The following is a 14106-nucleotide window of genomic DNA, read 5'->3' as shown; positions in this document are numbered from 1 at the left end:
GCCAATTACTAATCCCCAAATAGGCAAATGTTAGAAAATCTCATCATGTTATACTTGCAACAGACTATTATCTGGGTTATTTCTTGTAATAAAAGCTCTTCCAAGTAGTTCAAGGTTTTACTTTAAATACCTCAATTTACTTAAAAACTCTTGTGCTACTATTAAAGGAACAATAGCTCACTGATTATCATTAAATTGGACTTATTATGCTCATATCCAGCTATATATTTGTATTTCTGGACTAAATTAAATGAAACTTCCATGAATACCAGTTCATAGAAATTCTTCTTCTTTTGTAAGAAAGTATTGTAGCCTCCCAGTTCATGTTCTAGCCATAATAAGTTGTTATAGCTCCCTCCCCCATCTCTTTAAGTCAGCCTGCGTTTGATTGGGTACACCTCACAAACAAAAGTTTGAACAGCAGATGGCTGCAACTCCTGTTCTCAGTCAGTGCTGGATACCTTAGATGTGCCTCTAAAGTGTAGTAACTGCTCCCTGGGGGAAAAAAAGAAAAAGTAAGCATGGAATCAGCATTTAGTTATTATACTGCAATGAGGTGGAACAAACCTTTATTACTTTGCACTAAATCATTACATCATTATTCTCCTTGTGCTTGCATCCTGCACCCTTTTCAATTTATTCCATCTTTTACGAAGAAGCACAAAGCATTCAACAAATCAAAACGGCTAAGTACTTCTCTCCTTTTAGCCCAAACATATCAATTATCATTAAAAGGGTGCAAACAAAGAGAAACACCCTGCCTTCCTAGTGACAAAACTCATTAGCTAACAGCCTCTGCAATAATTCAAAAACACAGCCTGCTTAGATAACCACTTTTCGTTTTAATGATTACAATCAAAAACATTTGTACAACATTTTCAACATTAGAAAATGAATGCAGATTTTTTTTTCTTTTTTTCCTTTTGGCTGACAGTATCTGCTATGAAAACAAACCGAGGGACAGAGAAGTGGGTACGGTGTGTAGATGAAGTAGAAAAAGAGATGCATATGGATGGGACCAAACAGCAGGTGATGTATCAGAAAAAATGACTGTGTTTATCTAACCATTTTCCAGGCATATGCATGGCTGATAGATATGACAATCCTCTTATCTCATTTTATTTAAACAGGGAAGGGGCTAAATGGAAGCTGCATATCGGGAAGCAAAGATTCATTGAGCCACTGCTAACTTAGTTACAGTTGTCATCATTTCCGATATAGGATTTTTCCTGATACATCTGTGATATTCTGTGTTTTGCATCAGTGCCGAGCCCAGAGACGGAGGGGCGGGTTGTGGAAAATGCAAGACAAGGAGCCACCACTTGTCCTTTTCTTTTATCAAACACATGAAGAAAAACAAGGATGACAAAAGGGAATACTGATAAATAACAGTGGAATCAGAGCCATAAATAGACAATATTGGATATTTAGGACCCTGGGGGTGGAGTCAGTTGAGGTGGAGGAGAACTGGCAGCTAGCCTTCAAGTAACGGGATATCCCAGTGCAGTGTCCTGTGTGTTGATTGGGCGGCTCTACATCATGGAGCAGGATGTTTTTCCTGGCTGCACGCCACCGTCCATCTTTTCTGCCTCCAGGATCATCCTTCGGAAAACCTCCACGGCCGTCTAAGAGAGCGCCAAACACACACACACACACACACACACACACACAAAGAATGCTGTCACATGCCTCAGTACACCACGTTTGAATTTGCTCCTCATCCACTGGAGCCTCACAGACTTTAGTCACAACAGAGATCTCATTGTGTTGAAGTTGAGCACTATTGCCTCTAACTTAATTTGAAGCTGGTTAACTGACATCCTGAATATGAACTTTGCTACTCTATGTTGAGAAATATATCCAGCAGCAAACAGAAGGAGGGTTTGTTTTGTATTTCACATGTGGCTAGTTTACTGTTGTCTACTATTAGGGTATGATGGCAAAGCCGGTGGCAAAAACGGTTAGCATCAAAAGAATACCGAATAAACACATTTTTGTCTAGGGAGGATAAACTATTGTTAAAAATACATTAGTGACATTTAGTCTACTTGGAGGGAGGAAACACAGTGCTGACATATTGGTCTACACTGCAATGCAGGGGCCGTGAAAAGTGCCAAATGATAGGTCTCGAAAAGGCAGACCGTGTGGGCGCTTCAAGCACACCTGCTATTTTGGGCTGGCTTAAGTGGAATATAAATCAGAGGTTGATTGTTGACTACTAAATTCACTCTTAGCCAGTCAAATCACTGGGCTCATTGCTGTGAAACAGCTAATGCACAAAGAGCTAAGGGACTCCTGTTGAGGTTTCATATTGGTGTAAAGCAGCACAATCTCACTACTGAAGAATACTACCTGATAACCACATTTTAAAGCACGATTGGGAAAGACAGTAAAGCCCAAAATCCCTCTGATATCAACATATGATCATGCTTATGATGGGTAAAAAGCCTTTAAAGCCACAAAACAAAGTGCTGTAGGGGAGTGTGTGTGCAAAGGGATAAATGTGGCTTGCAGCATAAAAGTGTTTTGAGGGCTCAGTAAGAGCAGAGAAGTGCTATATGAGTACTAGTCCATTTAGCATTTACCATATGGTACTTTTTGCAAAAGAAAGAAGGCAGTGACAGACAGGACTGATGAGCCACTGTGATCCTACATCTCCCACATTAACAGTGCCAGTGCAATACATATCATAAGAGACCCAGTCTGATGTGTGTGCTATTGATTGGACTTTACTCTGAAGCAGGCTATCTGTATGTAATTCAATAAATAGAAAAATAGTGGAAGGTCATGCAGTGGCATTGCAGCTGCAAGACTATAATAAAACAAAGGAGAAGCTTTTCATACTGTATAAAGCAACTATAGGCGACAAGTTATTATCTCCTGGACTGATGTAAATCAGTGCAGACTGCTTTATTTATCTGGTTTCCTGATTTTTAAAAAAAAGACATTTTATGCAGATTTAAATCCAGCTGTATAATATGCCTTTAATCACATTTCAATTCCAATGTCACTTCATACGTTCGATATTTGCTCTTGACAGTAAAGCGACTGCATATCAGAACCAGATCTTCCTGGGGTGTCTGCTTTAATGAAGTGGAAGACAAACATAAACATGTCACTTTGCATTGTCTCGTTTAAATGAACCTGTCACCTGATTGTGTTTTCAGTTACCAAAAGCCAGCTACCAAGTATAGCTTATGTATGAGGCCTTTTAGCCTGTGGCTTAGTAAAGACTGATTATTAAAGATTAATAAGTACAACTGCCATTGAAAAAATGCTGCAGGTCACAGTTTTGAAGTAAAAAGCAAAGTCAAATGTTAGTTTGAGACTCCAAGTGACACCTTTTATGGTCTTCGATGATGTGTAATACCGTGAGGTAATGGCGTTAAAGGCAAGTTTTCACAAGTTTCACACATCATCATAATGAAGATTACAACTTTACGATCGTTGTCAAGCCAGTCATACCAAACTGCGCTGGATGCTTGACAGAAGAACCATTAAAAAGTGTCGAATAAATGCCAGCCATAACTCAGCTGCTCCACAATTTCTAATTGAAACCAGCTTTATTGTTCTTTTGCAAATCTGTCTTGGTGTTACAAAAACATACCAGGAAGTCCATGATGAGGCTGTCTTCACGTTAGATTACATTTTTTCAGGAGCTCTCACAGGTCTCAAGTCATACTAGGTCACCTCTGATTTTATTAAAGTAACCTAGAGCTTCTATGAGTGGGCAACTCGATGACCTGATTGAAACACAATCCAGCACCAGAAACTTTGTCTCCACTGAGAGAAAATGCAAAAAGTGTGAAAATGAAGAATCCTGTGGATGTGTACCATCACTGTGCAATGAAAGCAATTCAGTAATTTTCCATCCGCATATCCTTCCAGTATATCTACAGGCTTTTGCTCTACAGGGTTAGGCAAGCAGGAGCTGATCTCACTTGACACTGGGTGAGAGGCGTCATATGCAGCGGACAGGTTGCCAAATGATGTCAGGGCTGACATACTAAGACAGGTACATTCATGACTGTGGGCAATTTAAAAGTCATTCAAACTCGAATGTCTTTGTACTGTGGCAGGAAACCTACACAGTCACAGGGAGCATGTGTAAACTTCACACCTTGTTGTCTGTGAAGGTTCTCAGTCATCCAGGTCATCGTAGTCAAAGGAGCTTGCAAAGAAAAGCGTCTGGACTTCTTTAAGTTACTTGAAGACGTTTCACCTCTCATCCGAGAAGCTTCTTCAGTTCTAAAGTCAAATGGTGGAGAGTCCCATTTTTTTCTCCCCCACACTGATAGTTAAATAAGCCTTTCCTACCTGGTTCTCTTTAGCTGAGGACTCCATGAAGGCAGCGTTCCAGGATTCAGCTAATGCTTTGCCCTCTTCACAACTGATTACTCTAAAGAGCGCAAAATCACAGGGATGACAGCAGAGTCAGACCAAAACACAAATACTGTCTTTCAGAATAAAGCCACAGTCTCTGCTTTAAATATCCCACAGTATTAAATTCCTTAGAAATCTGCTTGTGTATGTTAATCCACTGACTCTGGGTTGTGTACAGTGAAAGCACAGTGCTAAACACAGCTTCCTGGCTTAGTGCAAATGGCTTCTGTCTTCATTTGGGACATGTGTGAACTAAATATTAAATACTCAGTATTTCAGTGTGTTTTACAAGAAATTTTCATTTCTGCTAGCAAATAATAAGAAACCAAATATAAATTTCCACACAAACCAAAAAAACGTGACCCATGTGCATACCTATTGTCTCGAGGGATGTACAATTTAGGTGTGTGCTAGCGCTTACCGCTCCATATGTAGGTCATTCTTGTTTCCGACGAGCATAATTGGAACTCTGCATTGAAGGAAAAAGTAAATGCCATGTTGTCATTTATGCATGATTTATGTCATATGACTTGAAATGGCTTTAAGAGCAAAATGAAAAGTTGAACTTACTGAACTTTTCCCACCATGTCCAACAGTTTTTCATGGATAACTTGTACAACTTCAAAGCTGGAAGAAACGGGAAAGTTTATTTGCTTTTCTTCAGTGCACCTCATTATGCAGGACACAGGAGATATTTAGGTTGGTTTTGAGAAGTGGAGGGAATTCTATACCTTTTATTTGATGTAACTGAATAAACCAGTATGTAGCCATTGATATCTATGGAGTAAGTCTGTGGGAAGATTGAGTATTCATCCTGGAAAAGGGATTTGAAGTGAGTACTGTTACGACACTGTTACGACACTGTTACGACACACATTAAAAAAAAAGAAAAATCAACAAAACCACTGGCAGGTTCATAAACAGCGCATTGAGACATACCTGCCCTGCTGTGTCTACAAGCTGGAGATGGTACTCTTGTCCATTTATTGTGATCATCTTAGTAAATGCTGCAAATACAAGACAACAATGTTTTGTAGATACGACAATACATTTCTTTTCTCTTATACGTATCACAAATATAGCACAGTTGTGCAACTATGCAGTACTATCCAGCTGAGTGTATCTTTATTACTCTCTGCAGGACATACAAGACACAATCCAGTTATAGATTCATCCCAATGAGCACATTCAGGACAGGAATGTCAATAGCCTGGAGATGGGTCATATTATCTACAGCGGGCATGCAATGTCTGCAGCATCTCACTGATAATGCTGGCACTTCATTTTACATTAACCATCCAGGGATTATTTATAGATACAGACAACAGATTTAAGAAGCGTAGGGTGGGACAGCATGTGAGCGAACATGTCAGGGAGAAGAGAAATAGCCTACAGATACAACCTACAATTCAGACTCAAATCTCTGGGGTGGCCGGGATCAGGTTTGTTTTGGAGGTTATGAATAACTGCAAGTTCTCCTGCGCTCCAAAATAGTGCTTTTAAATTGTCTTTAAGAAAAGTTCCCTTTCTTAACTAGAGAAGTCCCGCTGCATGCGAGTCGGAGAGAAACGTTTATCTCAACCAAACGGCACGCCGGCTGATATCTCAAAAGAAAGCTCTCTCTTTCTGGTTGAAAGTGTGGAAAGTGGTGGAATCAGCTGTTGCGGTGTTTAAATGCATTTGCTTAGAAGGAACATCACACCCTGCTGGGTAACAGCAAAGTCTTGCAAATCATTATCTTTCAATCAGAAGTCACTTAGACCATAGAGCTGTCATAATATAGAATTTAGATTTTGAGAACAGATCATACAAGTTTTAAAAATAATTTAAACATAATGTACATTTAGACACATTTAGAAAACGTTTTCTCTCATACTGCACTTTAAGTTCAAAATGTAAAATATAAAGCATAAGCTTTGTAATGTTACCACATTTTTATCACATTGAATTACTGTATTACAGCTGCAGTTAGGGCTGTGCAATATGACCAAAATCTCATATCCCGATATTAAGACATCTATCGCCCGATATCGATATAAATCACAAAAATTTAACCTTTTCTGTAAATTCTGTGAATCTCGGGCAGCTCGACTTGTGTGAAGTGTTTCCAGTGGGGCGTCGTGTACCTGGAGTCGAGTATTTTAATTGATGTATGAAACTATACATTTTTAGACATAGGTTGTAACGGCCGCCGTTTTCTTTGTGAGTATTTATTACACGGCGTGCTGCAGGGAAAAGCCTGTTCTAACGTTTGAGTCTAAGGTTTATCTTTTAGCACCTGACGGCTCTTTTTTGCTTCTCATCCGTAAACACTCTGCATCTTTCACGTGATTCAGTTTATTTTGAAAAGTCTCAACAGGATCTTGAGCTTTACTGTGAAAGGTTTATGTGGAACAAGCGGACACGCGGTGGTTTTACCGTCGTTGTTGCTAACGACAACGCATAAAAACAAACGCTTGTCTGTCTGTAGTGTGGTTATATTAAATGTAAGAGAAAGAGAGAACTTTAAGAAATTAATATAGCCACTACAGTGACCATCAAAATAATGAAAAAATATTGCCGTAAACAGTTTATTTTGCGACACCACGAAACAAACGATAGTGTAGAATCAAACGATAGACGTTTTTATATGTCATCGATATATATCGTTATATCGAACAGCCCTAGCTGCAGTGATTCATTAGTAAATTCAATCAAAATTCTGTAAACAGCAAACTTGCTTTTTTTCATAACAGGGTCTCTAAACCTTGTTAAAAACCCACAAAGATAAGGTGGAATATACACAGTGCGTACAAATGCATTCCACTTACTGTCATGTGTAGTACTACTACGACTCAAACAGCAGCGATTATAAAGCTACCTTGTGTTTTACGTACAACAGTTGCTGTGTGATATCTGCGTCCATATAAGTGCAGTTTAAAGATCTAATAGAGCCCAACTGATATCGGTCCTGCAGCTATATCGGTGGGAGTCTATGAAATTGGCAAATAGCTAATAAAGGCAAACATGAACTATAATGGCTACAATAATAGCAAATACTTTCCCTTATTAGCTATTTTCTGATATATAGGTATCAAAAGACAATAAATGAACATTTAAAGACTAAAGAAGAAACAGGAGAAACACCCTTCAAGATATGAGTGTTGATGTTGCACATTTTGTCCACTAGAGGGCCCTCTGTGACTTGACTTTTGCCAGCAGGTGTTTGGATACCACAAACAAAGCAAACACCGATCTGAGCAGTCTGACAGAGCAGAAACGGGAAATTCCAGACTAACTGTGACAATAAGACAAGTTTATTTTAATAAGCACTGTCATGTTTTTTTTTAAATAAGGACTCATAAATAATAATACAATTAATAAATGTAAATCTGTTTGTGCTTCACATCTGAAAGAAAAAAATATATATGATGATAGATCTGATTTTTTAAATCACCAAATGTTGAAAATCCTATATTGGTCAAGCTCTAATATTTAATGTTGCATCTGACCAAAAACAGTGGATGTACTCCTGATGTAGTATAATTATAAACCAGTTATGAAAGAAAAACAACTGTCACTCCATGAAATCCTTTGGTGGTTAACTTCTTCTGTCACGAGGTGCTCTGAACAACCTTAAAGCTGGAAAGCGTAAGCTAACACATCCTCATTCCAGCTTTTCAGGTGTGAGAATTGGCTGTAAGCAAATCCGAGTGTGGGGCTGACAGTAAATGACAAATAATGAGGAACACGATGTTCTGACCTTACAGAAGATGCACCAGTAAGGATTTATTCATTGCTGTACGAAGAGCATCTAATGACAAACTGACACATTTGTAGTGCTGGGATGATAAATAAGGATAAACTTGATAGTCAGCTTTGCTGGTACACACTGAGCAGCAATGCTGAGGATAGGATATCACAGAAACAGCTATTTTGGGGCCAATACATGTAGGCTTCACTTACTGATTCACAAGAGAGACAGGGACCTGAGTTGTGTGCCACCTCATGTAAAGAGTTTCCTGGGGGAAACACGGTTTTTGTATGAATTTCAAAAAAAATCCCCACTTACTGTTTTCTATTGTTGGGTCATAGGAATCAACAAACTGGCCTTCCACAAACTGGATGGTTAAAGAGGACTTTCCTGTAAACACAGAGACGATAGTTAACCTCAGATGGAGGAAGTCAGTGTAGCAATTAAGGGATAACCTCTATAGAAGTCATCATTATGATTGTTTTTGTCGAGATCAGTCTCTATGAGTGAATGTAGCCATACAATGATACAAAAAAATACAAATATAAAGCTTAATAACCGTGAACAAGCCTAAATGCGCCACATGAAGCACGTTGTACTATACTGATGAACATGTTTAGAAATCGTCGAGGTTACTACAAAGCAGGGAAACATAAACACATCACGCGTCTCTGTGGGGATATTACAGGGTTGCAGTTGGTGCTGCCTGGGCCTCCAGTCGTGCTATCTGTGTGTGCCATCTTGCCATCCTCAACATCCTTTGCTTTTACACATCACTAAATAAACCGCAAACTAAATGCGTCAAAACCGTCGATGGTTTTTGCGTGGCATGGCACTGCCTAACATGGCACCGGGGTTAAGGGCTAACGGAAACCTATCAATAAGATCGATTAAAATCTCTCTCTTGCACACGTTATGGGAGGCCTCTTGCGCTGCTACACTCACACCGCAGAGCCACGTCTCACCTGGTGGCGCTCATTCGCCCGCCCTGAGACGCCGCGTGTCAGATGTTACTCCCTATAATTTAAGTCTATTATAGGAGGCGCAAAGCGCTCTCACGCTGGACTTGTACTGGCCTGAAAGGCCGCTAAAAATCTTGGGTCTGCGTCCCACTCGAAGCCGCCTTTCCCCGCTGTACTCAGCTTCCGTTCCATACTCACCTACGGATCTGTACCCGAGGATGGCGATTTTTCGTGATTTCGGCTGCGGCATGTCTCCTTATGGTTATCGCATCTAGTCCTCGGGGTTTACCGCAACCTCCTCCCGGAATGGCATCCAAATTCAAGGGGCGCAGAGAATGGTCATGCAGCTTGCAGATGACAGTGGGAATCCCTCTGCTTTGCTGTGTTTATGTGGATTTTGTTTTTGCGTGAAAGCTTGAAAAAAATGTAATTTCAGGTCATATGAGAAAAGCATGGAGTATCTATACATCTACAATAACTGCGTCACTCCCCTTTGCGAAGTAATGAATTAGTAATTGATCCTGCGCGTTGATTGGCTACACGTAGAACACAGGCGGGGGATGAAGGCGCACGGAAAGCTCCCGTTGGATAAGGCAGCTGTCCGTTAATCAGCGGCACCCGGTTTGGACATTTTCATTGGCTGTGTCAGGCTTCGTGACGTGCTGGGTGGTCGGGCGGGGTGTCATTCATATCTTTAGGGTCAGGAAGGACCGGAACAGGGATGATGGTCCTTACTTATGTAGATGCGCAGAAGGCCGTGTGAAATGAGGCTATAAGGCATCACATGACAATGAAACAGCCTCGACTGCAATCCCACAGATTAGTAGGTTAACATAGATTAATGCTTGGAAATACTGGGGGAGAACATCAATGAAAGGAAAATTATATATGAATAAATGTTTTAATACCATTGAGTAAATTCAGGGCCAGTATTGCCAGATACCAGTGATACCGATACTTTTAATCTATGAAGGCAGCATATGTAGGGGAGAGCCGAGTGTCATGATTTAGGAGATAAATCCTCACCAGTTTGCAAATTCTGAACACATTTTAATGTTCACGAAATCACTGGGATTTTTACTTTTCACAATTATTAGTTAACGAAACAAAAACAATAAAGCACAGCTTTGAAACTGGATTTTTGGAGACCTAGATGTACCTGTCTCTAAAGGACTTTGAGTCAACTTTTGTTGTTTAAATGTGCAATAGATTATAAATAAAATAGACAGTCAGCACAAAAAGGTATACTTATGTTTGAGGTATATTTTTCATTTAAAAAACGAACAAAACAACAAAATGAAAAACTGTTCAGTGGGCTACATGCTGAGCTGAGAAGCTGGAAACAAATTCCCCATTCCACTGGCTAATCTAAATAAATATTATACTGCTAATACTGGAATCGATAGTATCAGTACTGGATCTATCACAATCTAACCTCAGAATGTTGTAAATACTGTTAATTTAAGGGTTCTGTGGCATGAACCTTAGACTAGCTGGTGGTCTGCTAAATTTGTTAAGTGCTGTTTAAGCTTGGATAATTCAATGGACAGTGTTGAAAAGTGCAACAAACAAACAAACAAACAAACAAAAAGATTCATACTCAGGTATGTGGACTCGATTGAAAATGACTGAAAAAGCAGCCAACGTCCAAAGAAAAACTTGAAAGACCTTCAGAAAGCCTGGAGACTTATTGCTCAATACCACTTTAAAACACATTACAAGAATATAATATGGAAACAAGACAAAGAATTGAGGGGCCACTAAAGACTTAGACTCATCACTGCAAGTAAAGATTTATTACTACTGTAATAGCGCCTGATGATTTAAAAAGCTGGGCTGCTTTTAAATAAATCCTGCTTCAGTTATCTCAGCATTGGCCACTAGATGTCCACAGAGCATCATTTATAGCTACCTAGGACTCACTGGAGTACTGCAGCCCTATGTGCACAAATAACTGTTTTATATTCCCACTGAAACATCAACTTCCAATTACTGTTTGTTTCCATCTCGTTTTTGCATCACATTTAAAATCACAAACTGCCCTGTTGCTCCACACTATCGAGTCATAAGAAGTCCCTGAACAGTGAGGCACAAGGTGCATAAATCACGCTGCACACATCCGTGATTGTTTGGGCTGATTGCATATTCTATTACAAACGCTAAAATACCCATCTCTTAATATAACTAAAACCTTAAACTAAACCGCAGGCATGCAACAATACCATAGGAACTCAAGCCGCAATTAGTGGGTTAAGTCCATCTGCAGACTGGAATTCAAGGCAGGCGTGGAGAAGGTGGTGGGATAATGAGAGTCCTCTTTGCTTTTAAAGCCGTAATGTTACTCATGTCTGCCAATCATCCCTCGGCACAAACACAAGCAATTCACCCGGTAAAGTTGGATTTTGTGGACAGAGCGCCTAAACATCAGTTTAGAAAGTTCTGGTGGCAGAACTCTTGAAATAATTATATACACTCCCAAAAATAGCAGCACGCAGGCCCAAGCTGTGCAGTTCTTATTGCCCTGTGACCGAGGAAATCCCCAGTTTCCCTGTCACGTCCTGGACCATTACTACTTAATCACAGAAATGTCCAACTCCCCGTCAGTAAGACCCAACTGTTTTGCCTCCACACACACACTTCTCAGCAGTAGACACAAGAAATCACTGGTGTCAGCAATAGGCGATTTGTTCTGCATGACATTGGGTGTCAGAAAATATGGTGCATGCAATCACTGGACACACAAATGCCCACTCATACACACGAACACTGTCACTTTCTCTGCCTCTACCACTCAAACACGCGCACACACACATGCTCAGGAAATTATGATGACCAAAAATAGGTCATACTGTTAATACAGCCATGGTCTATCCAGGGATTTCAGTGTGCTGACATAGACCAACAATAAATACCCCCTGCAAGAACAACAGGTGTCTGACATGATTGTTTCACTTTAATAAAAGGCTTACACGAAGCTCAGACAAATAATACATTGAGCTGTTTTAGAAATGTTGCCCTTTTTATTGCTCCGTCCCATCGAAGTTTCTTTTTTTTCTTCACACCAGCAAATTGTATCACACAGGTCGTGCTCACATCAGCAGGAAGATGTGATCAACGTGCATCTGCTGCATGTGACAGGTAATGTCACAAGACCAGTATTCAAGTCCAGTCTTGGGTGTGGTTTAAAAAAAATGCTTTTTAACTTCTAGTCTCTAATTTCTTTATCTATATGGGAGGTAGTGGGCATGCAGCTGGAGCTCGCGTTTATGAATCCTGGGTTCGTGGCTTCAGCGCCAGCCTCTTTCAACTCGCTGTGAAAAGCACCCCTGGCTCTGTTAGTATGCCAGCCTGAGCACTAGTCAGCCACATCCTCCAGCTGGGTCTGTGCCACCACTGGGCACCTGGACCCTCTCGCAAACCTCATGAAACGGAATGCATATTTAAGTAAGAGGAATGTATTTGTACGGCATATCTCTGCAATAGTCCATAGCTGTGCGATGCCTAAAGGACACCTGGTGCACCTTCATATTGTTCATCTTATTGACATTTTTATCCACCTATTGGATCCAGCTCGGCTTTTTTAGCAGACAGATTCCCACTTCAGGCTGTGCCTCAGCTGTTGGACTGAGTCCAGAGTCACACAGGCCTGAAAGACAGCCATCGTTATCCAACTCTCACAAGGTGTCATTGTAGGGGTCCAATGATTACCATATCAGCACCACATGAAACATTTATGGCTTGCTGGCAGTGATGGTCTGGCAAGCATCCTAATTTCTAGAACAGAGCCTGTCAGATCCTATTGTTTCAAGTTCTGGTGGCGTGAACAGAAAAATCATCAGCCCTGAAACTTCTGTCACTTGCAGTCAAAACAAAAATTCCAATATGAGTTTCTCTATAACACCTGACACACAACCACACACAATAGATGGTTTATTCTAGCTGGCAGTGACATTTCCCCTATTTTATTGTCCTTCTGCTGAACGGCTAAATTGCTCTTTTAACTCAAACATGCGCTACACTTGCTGTCACCGTGACTTCAGGATCAGCCCGATGATCACTGCCAACTGAACTTTTTGTCATTTCTTTTGCACATGATGAAAACTGAGATAAAATAAAAATAGCTAGAATCATCCTAAAGTTGCTATGATCAGCATCTTTTAAAAAAATGCAATAGTTGAAATATATATATGCAAAGAGTTGCTCCAGCAGATGGTTCAGACTCATTCGTTTTAGATGTAGCAGGCAGCTTTTCAGCAAAAAGCACTGATAAAACAAATAAACTGCACCAAATCACTGCCAATATCAGCCGACAGTTGGTTTAAACCCAATTAAAAATCTGAAATGTGTTAGCTACATCCTGCATTTCCCTCCCAGACTGTATCAGATGTGTTCCAAAACAGATATTATAGTAACACTAACTGATTCAGACTTTGCCTTGGCAGTATCTGAGCAAACTCAGCCCATTAACTTCAATTCTTTTCTTTAATTTAATTTTATTGTTAAACAACAATTTCCAAGGACATAGCTCTGACATTTGTTCTTGTTGTAAATGTCTCTTTGCATTTTAATGCCTTGTTAATGTGGATGTTAGATTATTCAGCGTGACCTCTTATGTTATTTTATGAATAATATTGGGTTGGAACATCCAAAAGCAGGATGTAAGAAACTGAGTTAAGAGCAAATTTGAAGGAGATTTATAGTAATAAATGAACAGCATGTGATGTGGCAGGCAGGAAGTTTTGACTCGCCATCTGGTGTTGTAGAGTGATGGGGGCTGGAGGAGCTCAGCCAGAGGTAGAGGCTGAGGCTGGGGTGCTGGAGCAAGGCAAGTGGCTGATGGCCACTGGGTAGCTGGAGACGTGGGACAGATAGGATTAATCCACAGTCAGTTGGTTTGGTGAGCTGGAGCGAGGTGAGCTGGTGCACAGCTGAACAGGAAAACCTCAAACAGAGAGCTGAGCAATCTGGCGGAGAGTGGAGTGAAGGGAAGGAAATAAGATGAAGGGGAAATCGGGAAGCAGTACCAGG

The 14106-nt window shown here is 40.4% G+C and overlaps 1 protein-coding gene across 1 annotated transcript; it reads right to left on the bottom strand.

Annotated features, from left to right (window-relative positions):
* Positions 1-822: 822 nt before the first annotated feature.
* Positions 823-9593, bottom strand: rheb (Ras homolog, mTORC1 binding). Its single transcript, XM_085254686.1, has 8 exons — positions 9277-9593; positions 8435-8506; positions 5323-5390; positions 5115-5197; positions 4954-5010; positions 4805-4852; positions 4318-4399; positions 823-1625 (listed from the first exon to the last, which is right to left on the bottom strand). Exons 1-8 carry the CDS (start codon positions 9326-9328, stop codon positions 1533-1535), a joined length of 555 nt encoding a protein of 184 aa, XP_085110812.1. The 5' UTR covers positions 9329-9593; the 3' UTR covers positions 823-1532.
* Positions 9594-14106: the final 4513 nt, after the last annotated feature.

The sequence above is a fragment of the Mchenga conophoros genome, linkage group LG18 (assembly GCF_057382185.1).
Source record: "Mchenga conophoros isolate Kocher_MC1m ecotype Shallow Benthic linkage group LG18, M_conophoros_male_GT1.1, whole genome shotgun sequence".
Taxonomy (NCBI): domain Eukaryota; kingdom Metazoa; phylum Chordata; class Actinopteri; order Cichliformes; family Cichlidae; genus Mchenga; species Mchenga conophoros.
Note: the sequence above shows the minus strand (reverse complement) of the source record. Positions and strands in the feature narration are given on the sequence as shown.

Coding starts and splice junctions, on each gene's coding strand:
- rheb (XM_085254686.1), bottom strand. CDS start 9,328: ATGCCGCAGCCGAAATCACGAAAAATCGCCATCCTCGGGTACAGATCC. Junction 5,391..8,434: donor TGACCCAACAATAGAAAACA/GTAAGTGGGGAT, acceptor TTGTATTTGCAG/CATTTACTAAGATGATCACA. Junction 5,198..5,322: donor TTGTAGACACAGCAGGGCAG/GTATGTCTCAAT, acceptor TCCCTTTTCCAG/GATGAATACTCAATCTTCCC.